This window comes from Centruroides sculpturatus, unplaced genomic scaffold (assembly GCF_000671375.1).
Source record: "Centruroides sculpturatus isolate CEXI.00-Female unplaced genomic scaffold, Cexi_2.0 scaffold379, whole genome shotgun sequence".
NCBI classification, from domain to species: domain Eukaryota; kingdom Metazoa; phylum Arthropoda; class Arachnida; order Scorpiones; family Buthidae; genus Centruroides; species Centruroides sculpturatus.
In genome coordinates this window covers 179,761-191,930 of record NW_019384620.1, presented here as the reverse complement: position 1 = coordinate 191,930, position 12,170 = coordinate 179,761, and the positions used below count along the sequence as shown (strand labels likewise).

Below are 12,170 nucleotides of genomic sequence, written 5' to 3'. Positions count from 1 at the left end.
GTATGCCTATGCATACATCATAATACGCGCTCACGATACCTTCGATTCGTCACTTTTCCGTCGTTGTTTTTCCATTTTATAATTACATGACTCATAGCCTGGTGATAACGTAGAAAAGAGACAGATAGGACGTCGGTATATGTCACAGTTATGATTTCACAGGTTCGAGACAGCTTGATAGCCCGAACGGTCCCAGGCTTTCGCCTGTGCACGCTAAGTGACTTTCATGACAAGCATTTAGCTTTCCAAGGTCTATGACAACAATTGTTTGGCATTGAAGGCCGCAAATTTGGCGCCAATAAGCTGCTTCGATTTGTTCGATTATGCTATTTCATATTTATTTTCACATTTTCACTTCGCAGTCTTTCTCTGTTCTTTTTCCGTTATTTACATGTGTATGTCATTTCATTGTTATTCACATTTGATATCATTTATTACATACTGCCATGACGCTCTTGTCTGAACTGTCAAGAATTAACGCGATTGGCGAAGCGTAGTGACAGTGGGCCAATGGAGAGCAGGTCCTGGCTATAATGCGGTTTGCGTGCCAATTTTCGTACGTGCGTTAATCAAGCCGAATATTCGGTATTCGGCCTGAGACCGAATATACTATTCGTTACAACACTAATTGTCATCTGTTTGATTTTTTGTGTAAAGTTAACACTATTTTGTAAAGTCATGTTCACAAGAATATATTCTTATATATAATAGAATATATGAAATTATATGAAGTACTAATCAGTACTTCATATATTTGAATTATGAGAGTACTCACTGATTAGAATTAAAGGAAGTACTAATCAGTACTTCCTTTAATTCTAATCAGCGAGTACGCTCATAATTCAATGGTTTACTTTGTTTCTGCTCATATACTTCTCACCATTCACAGTGCATCCTACTAAGTAAATTGTTGTTCCATGTAATCTTTCACTTACATCAAAGAAAGTATGTAATCTCAACTCCTTTGTTTCCTGGAAGAAATATCTAATAATACATCTTGAGATTTCTATTTCACACAACTCACTCAGTTCCCTATGTTGGTTAAAGGATAGCCTTACAGAATGAGCAATTATTTATTATGACATCATCACAATACTGGGCTGCAGTTTTTAATCATATTCTTTTACATTAATTTAATTTAAAATAATGCTCTCCTACCTCACATTAGTAGTGTCTTGCCCTGTACATCACACTTTTCCTGTTAGCAATAATGTCGTGCTGGTCATCTATCTAATTCCATTCAGGGGAAAATTTTTGAATTAAAATAATGTGACTTTCAGTTTGCATCAGAAGTTCTGACGTTAATTGGGGCCTCCTGCCCCCTAATATTTCCATATCTGGTCTCAACTTTCATCTAGATATAGCTGTTCTAGAAAGATTAAGGAAGGGCAGACAGACAAACGAATGACAGTAGGAATTTATAGATCTACAGTTTTTTCAAACTGTAGCCATAAGGCTGCAATTTGAAAAAACTGAAACAACATTAAAAGATTTCACCATCTTTTAATGTTGTTTCTGAAGTTCCTTCTACAACTGATAATTCATTCTTTTCATTTTTCATTCTTAATTCCAATTTTTCAGTAGAACATTGTGCTATCCATCCAAATACAGATTCAACTGCAGAAAGATTACTGTTTAGTTTCACTACATTACCAGTTGTAACAGACCAGTAGTAATCTGATCCTATAAGAATGTTTATAGACAACTCTCCCTCTATAATCTCTATTCTTGGATTGGTATGTTTCAATCCCTTTTTCTCTAGTTCTCTTTCAATACAGTAAGTAGGTAATACATGGTATAAAGGACAAAGTACAATATGATGTCAATATTATTTTCTGAATCTAAACTTTTTAGTTGAATTGTATCATTTTCTGTCAAAGAGCAGATTATTGAAAATTTTATTACAAGAACTTCCTTCTACTTCTCAACTTTAATTTTCTTGATAATAGTTTGCTAATAAAACTTTGCTCACTTCCTTCATCTATTAAGCATCTTGTCTGATATTCTGTTTCTCATATGTTAGCTGTAACTAAGGCAGTTTTCAACAGCACTATCCTTCTCTTATTGGTCACTTACTTATTATGACTATTAGTTATAATTGATCTTTTCTCTAACTTCTTTATCTTGAGTTTTAGTATTATTCTGATCTTCCTAAAATTTGTTTTTATCTGCTTTATAACACAACCATGCGTGGTATTCACCTTGACAAGTCCAATAATTCACACAAGCTTTTGGACAATCATGAGCAAATGCCCCTCTCTAATACAATTGAAACATTTCTTCTATTCTGTTAACTTCTCCATTTTTCTTTAATAGTCTTGGGCAGTCTTCTCCACAAATAAACATCCATTTTTTAGTATATATTTTCATTCTAAATCTAGCCATCTTGTTTGTGACATTTAATGCAGCAGTAATTGGAACTGACTTAAGCTTCTGTTTTCCATTTCTGATCAAAATACAGATACCTTTTGATCCTTCATAAAATGTTAACAATTCTTTATAAACTTCAATTTCACTTTGAAAAATTTCACAAACTCATTAATTTGTTGATGAACTCTGGTGACAAGCCCAACTAATTTTCAGCTCCTTTGGTAACAAATTTAATTAATGTTGGGCACAACAAGCAACCATACCAACTGTGTCAATTTGCCATTTCTTTCAAACTTTCAATCTTCACATTATAGTTGTCATTGAATTGATGTAAATTGCTAACTTCATTTCTTGAGTTACTGATTTGGCTGAATGAAGTTATTAATTATTGAATGAAGTTAATAATATCACATTAATTATTTGTTCTTTGTATCAAAACTATTGTACAATTTATCTGCTGCCACAATGCCACTTGATAGTTTCTTTCACTGATAGTTAATGCATATACACATATTAAGGCTGGTTTACTTAGGAATGATTTCAAATAATTAAATTTATCTAAGTAACTAACAATGGATTCTTGACTGTTGAACACTTGGCTTTTTTCTATTTTTATTCAGTTGATACGGGTACTTCTACACGTTTCGGGCACTTAGCCCCTCATCAGTCAACTTGTATCCTTGCGATGTATGTAGTATCCATTTGTTAAACTGTATACGTTATTTTTCTTTTCTTGATGGAATTCTCCATTTCTATAACCAATAACTTGTAGTTTATTTGTTGTCTGAAACCGTGTTTTGCTATTTATTGACTGTTGAACACAAGATTGTGTTATTATGTTCAACAGTCAATAAATAGCAACACAATCTTGTGTTCAACAGTCAATAAATAGCAAAACACGGTTTCAAAAAACAAATGGATTCTTATTGTTAAATTTCTCTCTTGTCATTACCTATGTGTATAACAATGATTTGTGTTATATAAACTTTTGTATTTGTATTGTGTAGCAACGCTTTGTGTTATATAACCATTGTATTATTTTTTATAATAAATAAACGGCCATGACATAGCGTCTTTTATCAAGCCTGCCACTTTTTGGTTCAATATGACTTGAAACGGATCATAGTAGTCGTGTATGATTTTTTTAAACTTGTATGGTATCCTACTCACTATCTGTGAACACATATCTTGTAACAGTGATATATTTAACACTTATGAATGGCTGATTGAAAGGATTCCAAAATGCTAACCATTCTGTAATATCACAAGAGAATTTTTTTATCTCTAATTCTGTTAAGTTCAAATTTATTTCAATATTAACTAAATAAACAATCATGGATGTGCTTAATAAAGCAGTATTTTCTTTTCTTCATAAATTATCAATAGTTTTCAAAATAATTATTAAATCTTCATATTCCATAACTTTACTAATTTTTTCTTCTATTTTCTCATTGAGTATTGAAACTTAATTTGTTTATTATGTTCCATTAACTTAGCTTCTCTAATATTCAATTTATTTTAAATTTCCTTACTACTCAAAACTTCTTGACTACTTATAACATCCATTACTTCCATTTTTAGCTTAGTAATGGCCACTCTAACATCTTCTCTTGTTTGTATCAATGACATCTTGAATTCAAATGCAAATGCTTCTAATTACTATCTGATACTACACTTTGAATGTTTCTTATTTCAAAAATCAAGTTCAATTTCTTCCTTAATATTATTACTCACAATTCACTATACCCTTCTTTCTCTTTCACTATTTTTCTTCAGTACACTTCTTCAAATTAATTTAATTTCTTAATAATCATGTTACAGTTAACTTCTGGGATCTGAAAGCATTTAGGAACTATTCTAGTTCATAAATGCTTTCAGAACTTTGGAGCTTCTTGCCTCTAAAACATTAATTTAATAATTATCTCAATAACCAGTTTGTAGAGATATGACAATTATCAAACTGCAAATCATGTTAACATAAATTATAGAATTAATGACAATTTGGAAAGGAAAGTGAGTGAATCCCAGCTACCAATTCTCATCAAGGGGAATCACTGTTAACCCACACTACTGATCCACTTAACACATCACACGAGGAATGTCTGTTTGAACTGTGTAGAAATGTAATTGGATGCAAATTAGTGATGCAACGAATAGTATATTCGACCAGGAATGTGGCCGAATATACTATTCGTACTATTCTAACTATTTGGCTTGATTAATGCATGTATGAAAATTGGCGTGCAAATTGCATTATGGCAAGGATGCTGCTCTCTATTGGCCCGCTGTCACTATGCTTCGCCAATTGTGTTAATTCTTGACAGTTGTAGCAGACAGACGTCATGGTAGCATCATGGCAGTATGTGATAAATTATGATATCAAATGTGAATAACAATGAAATGACCTACACACGTAAATAATGGAAAAAGAACAGAGAAGGACTGCGAAGTGAAAATGTGAAAATAAATATGAAATTGAGTTGATAACATAATGAAACAAAGTCAGGCAGCTTATTGGCGTGAAATTCGCGGCTGTCAATGCCAAACAATTGTTGTGATAGACTTCGGAAAGATAAATGCTTGTAATGAAAGTCACTTAGCGTGCACAGGCAAAAGCCTGGGACTGTTCGGGCTACCAAGCTGTCTTAAATCTGTGAAATCATAACTGTGACATATACCGACATCCTATCTGTCTCTTTTCTCCATTATCACTAGGCTATGAGTCATGTAATTATAAAATGGAAAAACTACAACGGAAAAGTGACGAATCGAAAGTATCGTGAGCGCGTATTATGATGTATGCATAGGCATATGTGGACTATAGAGATGGAGGAAAGAGAAAGGAAAGAGCAAAGACGAGCACTTAAAAAAGATAGGCAGGGTCAGACCCTCAGATGTGTGCGACGATTCTCGAATGAATAAGGTGTGTACATGTGCTGATCTTTGTAATTATAAATTGTGAATACATGTGACTAATATTATTTTTTTTTATTTTGTGCATGCTACAANTAAAAAAGATAGGCAGGGTCAGACCCTCAGATGTGTGCGACGATTCTCGAATGAATAAGGTGTGTACATGTGCTGATCTTTGTAATTATAAATTGTGAATACATGTGACTAATATTATTTTTTTTTATTTTGTGCATGCTACAAGTTATAAATAAATATAAATAAACAACATTAACTCGGTAAGATTAAATCTAAATGCCAAAATGATTAATTTACTGTGTTTTTGTTATTTCTTACTCCTCTTTTTAGGTATTCGGTATTCGGCCGAATAGCGAAAAATAGGCCGAATACCGAATAGTAACTGAATATTCATTACATCACTAATGCAAATATGAACAGTTATAGTATAACCATGTAAGCTGTAACCATGTAAGCTGTTACTATTAGACCTACTGCAAACTAGTGCTTTGCGAGAGCAAAACGCTAGCAAACATGTGCTAGCACAACCGATGACGTCGAAGGCTCCGCCCCTTTCTTTTTGCCCACGCAGTTTTTCCTTTGCTAGCGCAGCATTACAAGAGTATGCTCGCTATTGACAGAATTCAACAGCTAGAGCAGTTACGCTAGTAAGAGAGAGTGGGGAAGACGGATGACTACATGAACATGTCACATGTCAAAAAAGAAATAATAGAATTTTATTCATGTACGTAAATTACATGATTAATACATTCAGTATTGAAAAGAAAATAGTATAAACATTGTATGTAAATAGTAATATACAGTATAAATAGTTTTCAGCTAGTTAAGCCTAATTAGGCTTAACTTGTAAACATGTTTTTCCCATGCTGTCTCAGAAAGTTCAGAATGAAAACTGACTGATTACAAGTATAGGTTATAATAAAATCTTGTTCTATAGCCAATCCATGTCATGTGGATTACGTTATGCGAGCAAATGTAGTGTAGTTTGTGGCTGCTTCTTGCCTGTGTAGCTTATCTAGCAAAAATGGCTCATAGCCTCATGGGAAAAAAGGCAGGGCTTGGCCGAGCGTATGCTAGCTCTCACTGTAGTTTGCGGCGGCTCTTATGTTAAATACTGCAGGTTTGTTTTTCCATTTGTAAAAATTTTTTATGTAAAAATAAAGCTAAATGTTTCCATTGCTAAATATGGGTTTTTTTCAACTATTGTAGGTATGTTTAATATTCATGTAGGTATATTCATGAAGTTGTGGTTGAGGAGAGTCCACTGAGGACTGAAATGCATTCCAATAATAAAAGTGTTTTCTCAATATGATCTCAATTACTTGACTCCACTGTAGTTTGATAAGCCTCATCATATCTATACCAACTGGTTATTGAGATAATAATTAAATCATTTAGGAATTATTCTTTTCATTGACAAGCAAGTTTCCCTCAATATGAGGTCCAACAAATAATTCACAATGGAAACTAAACTAAACTATAACTAAACTAATTTTAAACTATATGGAATTTAATTTTTGGGCTGAAATTTGAAAAATTGTAGACCAATAAATTCATACCGTCATCCATCCATCCGCCTGTCTTTCCTTAATCATAAGATCAGAGTTAGATAGATAAAAGATGAGACAATTTATGGACAGGAGGCCCCAATTAACTATATACTAACTTCTGATGCAAACCGGAAGTTATGTTATTTCAATTCAAAAATTTCCCCCTGAAAATTGTTAGACAAACAACTGGCACAACTCTATTGTTAAAGGAAAAACATGATGTACAAGCCACTACTAATTTGAGGTGGAGAGCATATATTTTAAATTAAATGAATTAAAATTAAAACTATATTAGCTGAAACATAAAGCCCCAAGCCCGAGATATCTCGGGCTTGGGGCTTTATGTTTCANGGGGGTCCAAACGCCTGAGTTTTATGTAACGCTATGTAACTTGCCCGAGATATCTCGGGCTTGGGGCTTTATTAATTAAATTAAAAAATTCACAGAAGAATTCTTCTGCGAATTTTTAAAATTAATTAAAAATATGATTGAAAATTGCTACCCAGCATTGTTTCAATGTCACAATAAATAATTGCTTGCTTGAACCTTAAAAACTCATACATACATCTATTGGGCTGTTTGGAAAGTAAGCTTGTTTTTTTTCCATGGAAAAAATACACAATATTTTTATAATAAATAAATATTTTAAATTGAATTATATATTGACCATTTTGGTCAAATAACTGTTGTCATCATTTCTGGTAGTAGCATGATTTCACATTCATAAAAGTTTTGATTGTTGCGTACAAAAAACTGATCCAAGTGATTTTTGACATTGTCATTTCAAGTAAATGTCTTACAGTTAAAAAAAAAATTGTATAGACTGGAACAAGTAATAATCTGAGTGTGCTCAATCTGGCAAATATGACTGGTGTGATAGCATGTCCCATCTAAGTTATAACAGTTTCTGACGAGTTACCAAACTTGTGTGAAATTTGACATTATTGTGGTAAAAACTTCACGTGTTTTGTTGATCAATTCTGGCCACCTTTTCTGTTTGATGATATTACCCAATTTGTTTACTTGATGGCAGTACACTTTCAAATCAATTGTTAAATTGTCTGGTAAAAGCTCCAAAAAAAAATTTCCTTAAAATCCCACCAAAGAGAGCATCTCTCTTTAATAACATGTGGAACCCATATATCAAGCTTTGAAATTAAACCAATTTGTTTCAAGTAATCATAAACAGTTCAATTTGACAAATTTAATCTCTTAGTGATTTCATGTGTTCTTATTCGGCAGTTTGCTTCAATCAGTACCTTTATTTTGTTTTCATTGGCTTCAACTGGGGATCCAGAACGTGGTGCATCTTCGATATTTAATTTGCCAGAACGAAATTTTGTAAACCAGTTTTGGCACTGCCATTCTGTGAATACATCTTCTCCATACACATCATGCAATTTTTTTCTCGCTTGAACAGCATTCTTACCTTTTCGGTAATAAAAGAGCAAAATATTGTAGTGTTAGGCACTCGTTTTATATTATATTTTTTTTTAATTGTTGATATATGTTATTATTTGTCGGGTTTTACCATTTTTGTAACGTGTCATTGTCAGTTTCCCTTCCGGTCGTGCGCCACCTTTTGACAGTGGTCGGTGGGCTTCTGATTGGTTGTTGAGGTGGCCGCGTCATAAGGGGGCAGAAGAATTGAACTTAGGAGGATATAAAAAGAGTGATCCCACAACCTTTTTACCTTTTTTTTTCTTTGGAACCTTCGTGAACTGTCCTCCACAAGAGAAAGCAGAAGAAGACAAAGGACGAGGAAGGAAGGGGTCACCACGTGCTAACAATAGACTGTCAAGATTAATCGTATTGGAAGAAGAAAGAAATCAAATTCCATCAAGCATTGAAGATACGAGAGACGTGAATTTGAAGTGTAAATGAAGGAATGTCAATTGTTAGCAACTGTGTAATAGATTGTAAATTTTTTATTATCTGTACTTGTGAACAACGGAACTACGACCACGTGTACGCGAGCATAATCTGACATAAAATCGAGTGTTTTTATATTGAGGTGTGTTGTGTGTGAAGTCCTCATTTGCTTTCTCTTACCCTACTTTAAGACCTGGTGTATTTCGGTGCTCGCAAAGGTCTACAATATGCTGAAAATGCTGCTTTCAATCTTCTATATTTGATGGGACACAAAAAATAAACAATTGTACAAAATCAAACAAAATTTTTTACAAATAAGCCTTAAAATGCTAGCTGTCAAAATATATAATGATAATACGGTTTAGAATGAAAATAGCAGAAAAATATGACTAATCCGTCTAGTGGTAAAATAAACGAAATTACTTTCCGAACAATCCAATAATATGGTAGGATAATAAAAGAGAAAATATCTCTCATAGTTAAAAACATAAATGTTGGAAAAGCATTTAACAACTAATAATTGCAGTATAAATAATACATTATTAAAACATCACATTAAAAATAATAAAAATAAGTAAATAAATAATAAAATAATTAAGTATTAGTGATATATAAAAGAGCTTTTCATTATACTCTTTTTTCTTTCACTTCATAATTTCAATTTTGAAAGTTATTCTTTATAAAGTTTAAATACTTAAACATTACATCATTATAATTTCATATCAAACTATTTGAAAAATAATCCTTATAATGGAATCCTTTGATTTAATGTATAATATTTAAATATATTTGACAGTATTATAAAAATGCAAATAAGTATTAGTTTGTGACCTTTTGGTTATTATCTACTGAATTTGGGTAATTAAAAATGTTTCTTGCATCATATAATTATGCCATTAAATAAATTAAAATAATAGTTCAAATATTCTGTAAATTTTGAAAAATAAATGTACAAAATATAATTGAATGAGACTTTTTTCTTGAGTAAAATACCAAATCTGTGATTTTAAGTTGAATTCTTTCCAAAAAAGAAATAGATTAGCTTTCTGTAATTTTACATGCAATATTATTCAATTGTAAATTAAACATATAAGATACATATAAAATGTTCTAAATCAGTGGCACCTCGCAAGCCAAACTGTACATAAGTCATTAATATAAGGACAACAAATATTCTGTGTATTCCATATATCCAAAAAGTAAGCCTATTTCTATCATTTATAAGTAGTGACTCAAATATGTCACTAAGATTTCGCCTGGGTCCATAGTTTGGGCACTATTGTTCTAAAGTATTATTTATTAGAAGATAATTCTTTTCAATAGTATACTGTACATTATGTAATAGATCTTATACAGAAAATATTGAGCAGTGTAACAAAATCAGTGATTAATTTCACTGCGTTCCAGTGAAACACATGAATTCAATAATTTACTACAATCTATAATTTAAAAACAGTATTTAAAATTTTAATCTTAATTCTATCTAAATATCATAAATTGAAGTTACCTTTGGTGTTTTCACAGTTACATTATAATGAACACCTTTCTCTTGAATCTGACCAGCAGATTGAATTTCATTGTTTTGCCATCCGCACATTTCACATGTAAATGACATAACTATCACTTCTTTAAAAAATGGAATTTTTGTAGGCAAAATTCTTGTTATACCCTAAATGATTTAAATATTTATTTTAACAAATTGAATAATATGAATGTCATTTTGATTTAATTAAATTACAAAAATACTACTAAGTACTAAGTACACAGTTTTCCCTTTAAATATTCCTAGTTTTAAACTGTTTTGTAAAATCCAATTTGTTCAGAAGTGTTGAAAAATGTTGGCCAATACATATGCACAAGTTTCTTGTGCATACACGTAACTCTTTAAAAGGACCACTGCTGGCATACAGTGGTGATCCAGACCTCCACTACATAATCTAGATTGCTTGGTCCACCTGATCACCTGACATCATCATCTCTTTAAACATTTTTCTTTGTGGGCATGTGTACATTACAAAAGTACCAGACACGAGAACCCTGTGTACAAGAATCATAAATGCCATTAACAGCATGACTCCTAACATGCTGGGTTAGACATAGGCCAAAATCAAGTGCAAACCAGATATACTTGCCATGTCAGGAGCATGTGATAATGTACTGATTTAATGTAATAACTAGCTTTTTCAAATGCATTTTATTACTATTATCTATAGTACTATAAACATGTTTCTTTTCCCAAAATTATTCTACAAAACAAGGGACATTCAAGGAGATACCCTGTATATTAATAGTCTTTCATAAAATTCTTACATTTTTTCCACAGTTTAAGCATAAGCTTTCAATTTCACATATTCCATTTTCAGGATCATCATCTTTAGGATCACAAAACACAGATTTATCAGATTTTTCCATTTTTGAATTAGTCTATTAGGTATNTTATTTTCAATTACAAAATGCCGCAAATTACATAAAACAAATTCTTACTCAATTGTCGAACCACGGAAATTTTGGAAACAGCTGTAAAAAATATACGAGAGAAATTTAAATCCGCACTGATTCAAAACTTGTTCGTTTTCACGTGAATCCAATGAAGGGTTAAATAAATATTTATCCTAATAGTAGTAGTAACCAAATAATTTATTTTTAAATTTTTGAATTTGGGCAAGCTTCATCATAAATTTAAAATGCCTGAATAAAATTTGAAATTTGAATTTCAAAACTTGATATAAAATTTGAATATAAATTCATTTTACAGAATCAATAATAAATTTCTTGTGCGTTAATGCTGAAATATAGAGAGTCATAGCAGTGATTTCCCACCAATTAGAAAAGTCACTGACCGACTAGACTATATATATAGAAATCAGAGTTGCCGATTTCTCCACCAAATGTCTAAATTTCAAATATCTTGTTCTAAAGGTAATTGCTTTCTTAGGTAGTGGGCAAAATTTCACAATTTTCTGTAAAGTGGCTGACAAAATATAAGCAATTGAAAAGCACAAAACTCGCCAAAAAAGCTGCATTTTCTTTTTATTCATCTGGCACTGCAGATGGTTGTAGAGAAAAAACTACTATGTCTAGAAATTTCAAATTTAAGTCTTTCTCTTGATCAATGAGATGCTAGCGAAACTTCTGGGTCAATAGATCAAAGTTAATGGGATTTCCCACAGAACTAATTCAGTTTTATGGCTTAATTTTATGTTTATAAGGATAAAATTACATTGAAACAAATGAATTTTATTCAGATTATTACTCAGAATAACAAAAGCTCAAATTCATGTGAATTAAAACTTTTATAATGATTTTTCTAAATGGTATATCAAAAGCATCAGTTGGCAGTGTGTTGGCCAGTGACATGTTCTGCTGGTGCTCGGCGACCATCGACGTAATGTGTCTTGATGTAATAATATAATTATTAAATGAAAAACAATTGATATCCAAACAAAACAT

The 12,170-nt window shown here is 31.7% G+C and overlaps 1 protein-coding gene across 1 annotated transcript in view; it reads right to left on the bottom strand.

The window, feature by feature from the left end:
- The window catches only part of LOC111625452 (zinc finger protein ZPR1-like), a 39,156-nt gene extending 27,834 nt beyond the window's left edge, over positions 1 to 11,322 (bottom strand). The window contains exons 1-3 of the mRNA XM_023368602.1: positions 11,205 to 11,322; positions 11,031 to 11,155; positions 10,228 to 10,389 (exon numbers count right to left, since the gene is read on the bottom strand). Coding sequence (XP_023224370.1) covers positions 10,228 to 10,389; positions 11,031 to 11,132 — 264 coding nt within the window. The 5' untranslated portion in view covers positions 11,133 to 11,155; positions 11,205 to 11,322. The remainder of the gene's footprint in view (positions 1 to 10,227; positions 10,390 to 11,030; positions 11,156 to 11,204) is intronic.
- Between the last annotated feature and the right edge of the window lie 848 nt (positions 11,323 to 12,170).